At 44.2% G+C, this 12,500-nt stretch overlaps 1 protein-coding gene across 1 annotated transcript; it reads left to right on the plus strand.

Annotated features, from left to right (window-relative positions):
• Window positions 1-4,964: 4,964 nt before the first annotated feature.
• On the plus strand, window positions 4,965-8,907 carry LOC138357879 (major royal jelly protein 5-like). Its single transcript, XM_069315043.1, has 2 exons — window positions 4,965-5,031; window positions 8,486-8,907. Exons 1-2 carry the CDS (start codon window positions 4,965-4,967, stop codon window positions 8,905-8,907), a joined length of 489 nt encoding a protein of 162 aa, XP_069171144.1.
• Window positions 8,908-12,500: the final 3,593 nt, after the last annotated feature.

Genomic DNA, 12,500 nt, shown 5'->3' on the forward strand with positions numbered 1-12,500 from the left:
TACGCGTAGCGTTTCGGGCAGGTCCCTGGAATACGATCCCCGCCGCGAAGAATCGTTGTTACAACCAAGTACACATTTTACTGTTGCGTTAAACAGAGGCTACAGTTAAGGCACTCAGTAAATCCTCCCCGGCCAGGATACTCGTGAATGTCTTATTAATAAGAATCGTTATCCGCCATGAGGCTATTTATAACCTAATAGCGACCTTTGTCATGCTGCGCGAGTGTTTTCATAATAGGGTGTAAAGGGGACGATGTGTCTGTGGTGTGACCTCCACCAGGGGCGCGATATTCAGCTGGAGGTGCGCGGGCGCGGGCGCTCACCGTCGCTAGCGATAACTGGACAAAAATGCAGTAAGGTGTTTCAACACTTAAGTGTCCGGTGTCCGGACAGCAGGAGTGCTCTCGGTGGGTAATGCAATCCCAGACCTGTCCGGGTATTGTAACATGATCACAGCTGATGTTTGACAGTAGAGAGGCGGGACCAAAGAGCCAGAGCTCAACCCCCGCATGCACAACTAGGTGAGTATATATCTCCGTCTAGACAGACAGACGGTACAAACCATATAGACCAGGTAGAATGTAATGTTTTCAATTAGTTGATTACTCTTCATTGCAAACTCTTCCCTCTGAAGACATCAACATAAATGCCAACGTTGGACTGACCCGCTTCGATGTACCTTTGTCCAAGCACCTTTAGAGGTGTGTAGTGACGACACACTTATACACAAACACATGTAAACAACTCCCTTGTGAGCGTCATTGTTCATCATTGTTATTCATATCACGTTCATTGTCGTCACGGTAATTTTATATAATCATCACAGCTTTTTATCATCGCTATCACGGCGATGATGCACTATAGAGAAGATTACCCCGAGGGCAATAGAGGACGGCGCAGGTGTATACGAGAGCAATACGTATATATATAGGCGTGTGAGCCTATATATATATACCTATTCAGATGGTAGGACATTTTTTGGTTCCTGAGTGCCACCTGTGTAACTCCAGTTTACCTTGGAGAAGCTATGTAACCTTAGTTTACCTTGGGGGGAGGAATACATGTAAACTGAGTTATGCTAGATGACGCTTCGTTCAGAACGGTCGCTGAGGATTACAATGCCGACATGATGCCGTCATTTGTGTGAATAAAGCGCTTGCGGACGTCAAGAATCGACCAGCGTGTTTATAATGGGACGTCGACCCGTCTGACGCACACGGGGCATTTCACCGGTGTAACTTCCGCCCGCATGCTAACGCAGGGCCGCCGCGTTGGTTATTGTGTCGCCAGTAATGACTCCTGAAGTCCAGGGTGGAATGGTAATGTGCACACTGTCTTGGATACTCGGTCCCATTGGTACAGTGGTGCGGTTCTTGTCGTGGAGGCCAGGTGAACCAGGTGTGTGTGTGAACCAGGTGTGTGTGTGTGAACCAGGTGTGTGTGTGAACCAGGTGTGTGTGTGTGAACCAGGTGTGTGTGTGTGTGTGAACCACGTGTCTGTGTGAACCAGGTGTGTGTGTGAACCAGATGTGTGTGTGTGTGTACCAGGTGTGTGTGTGTGAACCAGGTGTGTGTGTGTGTGAACCAGGTGTCTGTGTGTGTGAACCAGGTGTGTGTGTGTGAACCAGGTGTGTGTGTGTGAACCAGATGTGTGTGTGAACCAGGTGTGTGTGTGAACCAGGTGTGTGTCTGTGTGAACCAGGTGTGTGTGTGAACCAGGTGTGTGTGCGTGTGACCCAGGTGTGTGTGTGTGAACCAGGTGTCTGTGTGAACCAGGTGTGTGTGTGTGAACCAGGTGTGTGTGTGTGAACCAGGTGTGTGTGTGTGTGAACCAGGTGTCTGTGTGAACCAGGTGTGTGTGTGAACCAGGTGTGTGTGTGTGAACCAGGTGTGTGTGTGTAAACCACGTGTCTGTGTGAACCAGGTGTGTGTGTGAACCAGGTGTGTGTGTGTGAACCAGGTGTCTGTGTGAACCAGGTGTGTGTGTGTGAACCAGGTGTGTGTGAACCAGGTGTGTGTGTGTGAACCAGGTGTGTGTGAACCAGGTGTGTGTGTGTGAACCAGGTGTGTGTGTGTGTGAACCAGGTGTGTGTGTGTGTGTGAACCAGGTGTGTGTGTGTGAACCAGGTGTGTGTGTGTGTGTGTGTGTGTGTGTGTGTGTGTGAACCAGGTGTGTGTGTGTGAACCAGGTGTGTGTGTGTGAACCAGATGTGTGGGTGAACCAGCTGTGTGTGTGTGTACCAGGTGTGTGTGTGTGTACCAGGTGTGTGTGTGTGTGTTTGAACCAGGTGTGTATATGAACTGAATAAGAGGGCAGAGGTATATACATACCCTCATATAGTCATACAGGTCCTCTTGGTCTCATGAGACGAAACCGGTTTATCATTTTTAAATGAGGCCTTTTTTTTTTGGGGGGGGGGGTCTTTTAGGGGGCATTTTTTAAGTGGCATTTCTAAGATTTAAAGTGATTGTTTCTCACACTGGCATTATAAGTCCTGCACTCACTTAAGGTCAGAGTGATATTATTAGGTCATTAATGTCAGAATTAAAATATCAAATTCTTAAAAGTATTTATTTTCATTAAATAATTTCCATGATGACGGTAAATAATTTTTTGTTTTATTAAAAGGGAGATATTTTGAGAGGAAAATTCCATATTTGAGTAAATTGAAATTGTGTGTGAATGTGATACCCAGAAGAGCCTCTGTAGACAGACACCCAGTAGAGCCTCTGTAGACAGACACCAGAAGAGTCTCTATAGACAGACACCCAGTAGAGCCTCTGTAGACAGACACCAGAAGAGTCTCTATAGACAGACACCCAGTAGAGCCTCTATAGACAGACACCCAGAAGAGTCTCTATAGACAGACACCCAGAAGAGCCTCTATAGACAGACACCCAGAAGAGTCTCTATAGACAGACACCAGAAGAGTCTCTATAGACAGACACCCAGTAGAGCCTCTATAGACAGACACCCAGTAGAGCCTCTATAGACAGACACCCAGAAGAGCCTCTATACACAGACACCCAGTAGAGCCTCTATAGACAGACACCCAGTAGAGCCTCTATAGACAGACACCCAGTAGAGCCTCTATAGACAGACACCCAGAAGAGTCTCTATAGACAGACACCCAGTAGAGCCTCTATAGACAGACACCCAGAAGAGTCTCTATAGACAGACACCCAGTAGAGCCTCTATAGACAGACACCCAGAAGAGCCTCTATAGACAGACACCAGAAGAGCCTCTATAGACAGACACCCAGAAGAGCCTCTATAGACAGACACCCAGAAGAGCATTTATAGACAGACACCAGAAGAGCCTCTATAGACAGAGACCCAAAAGAGCCTCTATAGACAGACACCCAGAAGAGCCTCTATAGACAGACACCCAGAAGAGTCTCTATAGACAGACACCCAAAAGAGCCTCTATAGACAGAGACCCAAAAGAGCCTCTATAGACAGACACCCAGAAGAGCCTCTATAGACAGACACCAGAAGAGCCTCTATAGACAGACACCCAGAAGAGCCTCTATAGACAGACACCCAGAAGAGCCTCTAAAGACAGACACCCAGAAGAGCCTCTATAGACAGACACCCAGAAGAGCCTCTATAGACAGACACCCAGAAGAGCCTCTATATACAGACACCCAGAAGAGCCTTTATAGACAGACACCAGAAGAGCCTCTATAGACAGAGACCCAAAAGAGCCTCTATAGACAGACACCCAGAAGAGCCTCTATAGACAGACACCCAGAAGAGTCTCTATAGACAGACACCCAAAAGAGCCTCTATAGACAGAGACCCAAAAGAGCCTCTATAGACAGACACCCAGAAGAGCCTCTATAGACAGACACCCAGAAGAGCCTCTATAGACAGACACCCAGAAGAGCCTTTATAGACAGACACCAGAAGAGCCTCTATAGACAGACACCCAAAAGAGCCTCAATAGACAGACACCCGGAAGAGCCTCTATAGACAGACACCCAGAAGAGCCTCTATAGACAGACACCCAGAAGAGCCTCTATAGACAGACACCCAGAAGAGCCTCTATAGACAGACACCCAGAAGAGCCTCTATAGACAGACACCCAGAAGAGCCTCTATAGACAGACACCAGAAGAGCCTCTATAGACAGACACCCAGTAGAGCCTCTATAGACAGACACCCAGAAGAGCCTCTATAGACAGACACCCAGAAGAGCCTCTATAGACAGAGACCCAAAAGAGCCTCTATAGACAGACACCCAGAAGAGCCTCTATAGACAGACACCCAGAAGAGCCTCTATAGACAGATACCCAGAAGAGCCGCTAGACAGACACCAGTAGAGCCTCTATAGACAGACACCCAGAAGAGCCTCAATAGACAGACACCAGAAGAGCCTCTATACACAGACACCAGAATTAAGAGCCTCTATAGACAGACATCCAGAAGAACCTCTATAGAGAGGGCTAAGATCGTGTGTATAGTGAAGATGGTGTGAGGGGGGGGGGGGCTAGGATCGTGTGTATAGTGAAGACGGTGTGAGGGGGGTGGGGGCTAGGATCGTGTGTATAGTGAAGATGGTGTCACTGTCCACGACGATATTTACGTGGTAGTCGCCATGGTGAAGATCGCGTGTAGTGTGGGCCGTTCCCCAGGAGTGTTTACTAGTTGTGTTTTTGCGGGGGTTGAGCTTTGCTCTTTCGGCCCGCCTCTCAACTGTCAATCAACTGTTTACTAACTACTTTTTTTTTTTCTTTTTTTTTTTTTTTTCCACACCACACACACACACCCCAGGAAGCAGCCCGTGACAGCTGACTAACTCCCAGGTACCTATTTACTGCTAGGTAACAGGGGCACTTAGGGTGAAAGAAACTTTGCCCATTTGTTTCTGCCTCGTGCGGGAATCGAACCCGCGCCACAGAATTATGAGTCCTGTGCGTTATCCAGCAGGCTACGAGGCCCCCCTTAGGAGTGTAGCGAAGATGGTGCATAGTGAAGATCAAACCCAGGGAACATCGTGTGGAGTGAAGATCGCATATGCTGAGGAAAGTGCGTATAACATGTCCTGCCAATAGTTCAAAGATGTAGACACACGAGCTGTAGCGAACTAAAGGTTCCGCGTCGTGCCAAAACGCACCACCCTTATCTAACTACACCTAAGATACCTTTAAAAAAAAAAAAAAAATTAAAGGTTTAACATAGCACATAAATATGCATTTAATCAGGCCGTTTCCAAGGCTAGGTATATGTTCGCGGCCGTTTTTCTCCACATGTTCTGCACCACAGTGCAGCACACAGCAGCGCACTTTGCTGAGCGTTTTGTACATATTCTGCACAGGCGTTTAACGTACTCAGTGTTTAGGAGATGTAAGTAAGTAATTATCAAAACAAGGCACCAAGCCGGGAAGATTTTTAGGAGAAACCCCGAAGAGTCCAGGGGCCAATACGAAAGCACTTACGCAAGCACTTACGAATCTGTTCATCTTTTCTCAATCTTTGGTGGGTTTGTTTTCAATTATTAAACAGTTAATAAGCTCCGAAGCACCAGGAGGCTGTTTATAACAATAACAACAGTTGAATGGGAAGTTTTCATGCTTGTAAACTGTTTAATAAATGTAACCAAAGCCGTCAAAGACTGAGGAAAGATGTACACGTTCGTAAGTGCTTGCGTAAGTGCTTTCGTGAATCTGGCCCCAGGTTCTCGATAAACCCTTAAACTGCGCAGATCAGAAGTTTGAAAACCATCAAACAGATGAGCCTGCAAGATACTCATTACGCAAATCACCCTCATACGAAACATAACAGTCTTGTGTAGCTCACAAAGATGCCAGCCAAGAAAATAACAAGATAATCCTTTTTTTTATAATTCATAAAGTCAATACCTTAGACAATGGTGAGAACCGGACAAGAGGATGTAAGGCCGGATAAAGAGTTGGGCGGCCAGTGTGCTGAAGGAATTAGCAGTGGGTTCAGGAATCTCCCGCGCCGACACAACACCGAGGCTGCGTGTCGACCACCCACCTTAAGGCGCGGCCCCACTCCTGCTTGCAAGCAGTCTGTGTGAATTACTTTATTAAGGACCCCTCTATTACCTACCCTCAAACTCAACTCACTCTCTCTCCCCACCCGGCACTCTGTCTCACTCACTCACACTCTCTCTCTCTCTCTCTCTCTCTCTCTCTCTCTCTCTCTCTCTCTCTCTCTCTCTCTCTCTCTCTCTCTCTCTCTCTCTCTCTGTCTGTCTCTGTCTCTGTCTCTGTCTCTTTCTCTCTCTCTCTCTCTCTCTCTCTCTCTCTCTCTCTCTCTCTCTCTCTCTCTCTCTCTCTCTCTCTCTCTCTCTCTCTCTCTCTCTCTCTCTCTTCCCCTGCCCCCTCCCCTATGAGCAATGGGAAGTCATTGCTCACGGGCCGAGGATGTTGGTGTCTGGATGATATGGAGCAGGTCACTGAGGGCGGCGAAGGTGCTGCTAGAGGATACCTGGTTGATGGGGTTCTGGGAGTTTTTCTACTCCCCAAGCCCGGCCCGAGGCCAGGCTTGACTTGTGGGAGTTTGGTCCACCAGGCTGTTGCTTGGAGCGGCTCGCAGGCCCACATACCCACCACAGCCCGGTTGGTCCAGCACTCCTTTAAGGAAACAATCTAGTTTCCTCTTGAAGATGTCCACGGTTGTTCCTGTAATATTTCTGATGCTCGCTATGGTAGGGGACCTCTGATGTTCATACAGTGTTCTCTGATTGTGCCTATGGCACCTCTGCTCTTCACTGGTTCTATTCTGCATTTTCTTCCATATCGTTCACTCCAGTACGTTGTTATTTTACTGTGTAGATTTGGGACCTGACCCTCCAGTATTTTCCAGGTGTATATTATTTGATATCTCTCCCGTCTCCTTTCTAGTGAGTACATTTGGAGAGCTTTGAGACGATCCCAATAATTTAGATGCTTTATCTCGTCTATGCGCGCCGTATATATTCTTTGTATTCCCTCTATTTCAGCAATCTCTCCTGCTCTGAAGGGGGAAGAGAGTACTGAGCAGTACTCAAGACGGGACAACACAAGTGACTTGAAGAGTACAACTATTGTGATGGGATCTCTGGAGGATGAGGAGTGTGAGTGCATGGGAGGGACGGCGCTCGATGGGCTTAAGGTGCATGGGAGAGAGAAAAAACTATCAGAAGAAAGTGCCAAGACATTATACACCATTTGGAAGGGGTCATGATAAGGATTTGGGATGGAACGGGGAGAAGGAATGGTGCCCAACCACTTGGACGGTAAGAGAATGGGATTTGTGGGTGAATGGCCTTTCGGAAGGATGGGGAGTTGAAGGAGGATAGGGGTTGTGCGTGAATGAGGTTATGGGTGGATGGGGTTGAGGAGTGGTCAGGGGCTGGTTATGGGGGGGGGGAGGGGGAAACGGGAAGTGCCTTGTTAAAGTGGAGTAGGCTGGAGAAAGTAGCCAGGGTGGGGGCGACACCACCACCGACTGACCACATCCTCGCTTCTCTCTATACCTGCCACACTTCCTCGCCTCTATTCTAACACACGGAACTATCACTAGAGACGCCACGAGCCTCTATTCTAACGCACGTAACTATCACTAGAGACCCCACGAGCCTTTATTTTAAGACACGGAACTATCTCTACAGAGATCATGACCTATTCTAACACACAGAACTATCACTAGAGACGCCATGAGCCTCTATTCTAACACAAGGAACTATCACAAGAGACGCCACGAGCCTTTATTCTAACACACGGAACTATCACTAGAGACGCCACGAGCCTCTATTCTAACACACGGAACAATCACTAGAGACGCCACGAGCCTCTATTCTAACACACGGAACTATCACTAGAGACGCCACGAGCCTCTATTCTAACACACGGAACTATCACTAGAGACGCCACGAGCCTCTATTCTAACACAAGGAACTATCACTAGAGACGCCACGAGCCTCTATTCTAACACACGGAACTATCACTAGAGACGCCACGAGCCTCTATTCTAACACACGGAACTATTACTAGAGACGCCACGAGCCTCTATTCTAACACACGGAACTATCACTAGAGACCCCACGAGCCTCTATTCTAACACAAGGAACTATCACTAGAGACGCCACGAGCCTCTATTCTAACACACGGAACTATTACTAGAGACGCCACGAGTCTCTATTCTAACACACGGAACTATCACTAGAGACGCCACGAGCCTCTATTCTAACACACGGAACTATTACTAGAGACGCCACGGGCCTCTATTCTAACACACGGAACTATCACTAGAGACCCCACGAGCCTCTATTCTAACACAAGGAACTATCACTAGAGACGCCACGAGCCTCTATTCTAACACACGGAATTGTCTATATCACTATCACATATTCATATATATGCTTTTACAATAGTCTATTTTGGGACAGATAGACAAGCATGAAAAAACATTATAAATATGTAACACGACAAACATGATAAACACGACAAACTTAACAAACTTGACAAACAAGACACACACGACAAACTTGACAAACACGACAAACTTGACAAACACGACAAACTTGACAAACTTGACAAACACGACAAACACGACAAACTTGACAAACACGACAAACACAACAAACATGACAAACACGACAAACTTGACAAACTTGACAAACTTGACAAACAAGACACACACGACAAACTTGACAAACACGACAAACTTGACAAACTTGACAAACAAGACAAACACGACAAACTTGACAAACACGACAAACACAACAAACATGACAAACACGACAAACTTGACAAACACGACAAACTTGACAAACACGACAAACACAACAAACATGACAAACACGACAAACTTGACAAACTTGACAAACTTGACAAATACGACAAACTTGACAAACTTGACAAACTTGACAAACAACAAACTTCACAAACTTGACAAACACGACAAACTTGACAAACACGACAAACTTGACAAACACGACAAACTTGACAAACACAACAAACTTGACAAACACAACAAACTTGACAAACACGACAAACTTTACAAACACGACAAACTTGACAAACTTGACAAACACGACAAACTTGACAAACACGACAAACTTGACAAACTTGACAAACACGACAAACTTGACAAACACGACAAACTTGACAAACACGACAAACTTGACAAACACGACAAACTTGACAAACACGACAAACTTGACAAACACGACAAACTTGACAAACACGACAAACTTGACAAACACAACAAACTTGACAAACACGACAAACTTGACAAACACGACAAACTTGATGAACACGACAAACTTGACAAACTTGACAAACACGACAAACTTGACAAACACGACAAACTTGACAAACACGACAAACTTGACAAACACGACAAACTTGACAAATTTGACAAACACGACAAACTTGACAAACTTGACAAACTTGACAAACAAGACACACACGACAAACTTGACAAACACGACAAACTTGACAAACACGACAAACTTGACAAACTTGACACACACGACAAACTTGACAAACACGACAAACTTGACAAACTTGACAAACACGACAAACTTGACAAACACGACAAACTTGACAAACACGACAAACTTGACAAACTTGACAAACACGACAAACTTGACAAACACGAGAAACTTGACAAACACGACAAACTTGACAAACACGACAAACTTGACAAACACGACAAACACGACAAACTTGACAAACACGACAAACTTGACAAACACGACAAACTTGACAAACACGACAAACAGGACAAACACGACAAACTTGACAAACACGACAAACTTGACAAACACGACAAACAAGACAAACACGACAAACAAGACAAACACGACAAACTTGACAAACACGACAAACACGACAAACTTGACAAACACGACAAACTTGACAAACACGACAAACTTGACAAACACGACAAACACGACAAACTTGACAAACACGACAAACTTGACAAACACGACAAACTTGACAAACACGACAAACACGACAAACTTGACAAACACGACAAACGTGACAAACACGACAAACTTGACAAACACGACAAACTTGACGAAATTGACAAACACGACAAACTTGACAAACACGACAAACTTGATAAACACGACAAACTTGACAAACACGACAAACTTGACAAACATGACAAACACGACAAACACGACAAACTTGACAAACACGACAAACTTGACAAACACGACAAACTTGACCAACTTGACAAACACAACAAACTTGACAAACACGACAAACACAACAAACTTGACAAACACGAGAAACTTGACAAACTTGAAAAACACGACAAACTTGACAAACTTGAAAAACACGACAAACTTGACAAACTTGACAAACATGACAAACTTGACAAACATGATAAACATGACAAACATGACAAACTTGACAAACACGACAAACTTGACAAACACGACAAACTTGACAAACATGACAAACACAACAAACTTGACCAACACGACAAACTTGACAAACACAACAAACTTGACAAACACGACAAACTTGACAAACTTGAAAAACACGACAAACTTGACAAACACGACAAACTTGACAAACACGACAAACTTGACAAACTTGACAAACTTGACAAACTTGACAAACACGACAAACTTGACAAACACAACAAACTTGACAAACACGACAAACTTGACAAACTTGACAAACACGACAAACACGACAAACACGACAAACTTGACAAACACGACAAACTTGACAAACTTGATAAACACGACAAACTTGACAAACACGACAAACTTGACAAACTTGACAAACACGACAAACTTGACAAACTTGACAAACTTGACAAACTTGACAAACACGACAAACACGACAAACTTGACAAACTTGACAAACTTGACAAACACGACAAACTTGACAAACATGACAAACTTGACAAACTTGACAAACTTGACAAACTTGACAAACTTGACAAACACGACAAACACGACAAACTTGACAAACACGACAATTTTGACAAACACGACAAACACGACAAACTTGACAAACTTGACAAACTTGACAAACTTGACAAACTTGACAAACACGACAAACACGACAAACTTGACAAACTTGACAAACTTGACAAACACGACAAACTTGACAAACACGACAAACTTGACAAACACGACAAACTTGACAAACTTGACAAACTTAAAACACGACAAACTTGACAAACACGACAAACTTGACAAACATGACAAACACGACAAACTTGACAAACTTGACAAACACGACAAACTTGACAAACACGACAAACTTGACAAACTTGACAAACTTGACAAACTTGACAAACACGACAAACTTGACAAACTTGACAAACACGACAAACTTGACAAACTTGACAAACACGACAAACACGACAAACTTGACAAACACGACAAACTTGACAAACTTGACAAACTTGACAAACACGACAAACTTGACAAACTTGACAAACACGACAAACTTTACAAACACGACAAACTTGACAAACTTGACAAACTTGACAAACACGACAAACTTGACAAACTTGACAAACACGACAAACTTGACAAACACGACAAACTTGACAAACTTGACAAACTTGACAAACACGACAAACTTGACAAACTTGACAAACACGACAAACTTGACAAACTTGACAAACACGACAAACACGACAAACTTGACAAACACGACAAACTTGACAAACTTGACAAACTTGACAAACTTGACAAACACGACAAACTTGACAAACGTGACAAACACGACAAACTTTACAAACACGACAAACTTGACAAACTTGACAAACTTGACAAACTTGACAAACACGACAAACTTGACAAACTTGACAAACTTGACAAACACGACAAACTTGACAAACTTGACAAACACGACAAACTTGACAAACTTGACAAACACGACAAACTTGACAAACACGACAAACTTGACAAACACGACAAACATGCCAAACTTGACAAACACGACAAACTTGACAAACTTGACAAACTTGACAAACACGACAAACTTGACAAACACGACAAACTTGACAAACACGACAAACTTGACAAACACGACAAACTTGACAAACACGACAAACTTGACAAACTTGACAAACACGACAAACTTGACAAACTTGACAAACTTGACAAACACGACAAACACGACAAACTTGACAAACTTGACAAACTTGACAAACTTGACAAACTTGACAAACACGACAAACTTGACAAACACGACAAACTTGACAAACACGACAAACTTGACAAACTTGACAAACACGACAAACTTGACAAACTTGACAAACTTGACAAACACGACAAACACGACAAACTTGACAAACTTGACAAACTTGACAAACTTGACAAACACGACAAACACGACAAACTTGACAAACACGACAAACTTGACAAACTTGACAAACAAGACAAACTTGACAAACACGACAAACTTGACAAACACGACAAACTTGACAAACACGACAAACACGACAAACTTGACAAACTTGACAAACTTGACAAACACGACAAACTTGACGAACACGAGAAA

The sequence above is a fragment of the Procambarus clarkii genome, chromosome 80, assembly GCF_040958095.1.
Source record: "Procambarus clarkii isolate CNS0578487 chromosome 80, FALCON_Pclarkii_2.0, whole genome shotgun sequence".
NCBI lineage: Eukaryota > Metazoa > Arthropoda > Malacostraca > Decapoda > Cambaridae > Procambarus > Procambarus clarkii.

Excerpts from the sequence above, each read along its gene's own strand:
- LOC138357879 (XM_069315043.1), top strand. The coding sequence starts at position 4,965 with ATGGTGCATAGTGAAGATCAAACCCAGGGAACATCGTGTGGAGTGAAG. Across the intron at positions 5,032-8,485 it reads GATCGCATATGCTGAGGAAA|ACACACACGACAAACTTGAC; the intron begins GTGCGTATAACA and ends TTGACAAACAAG.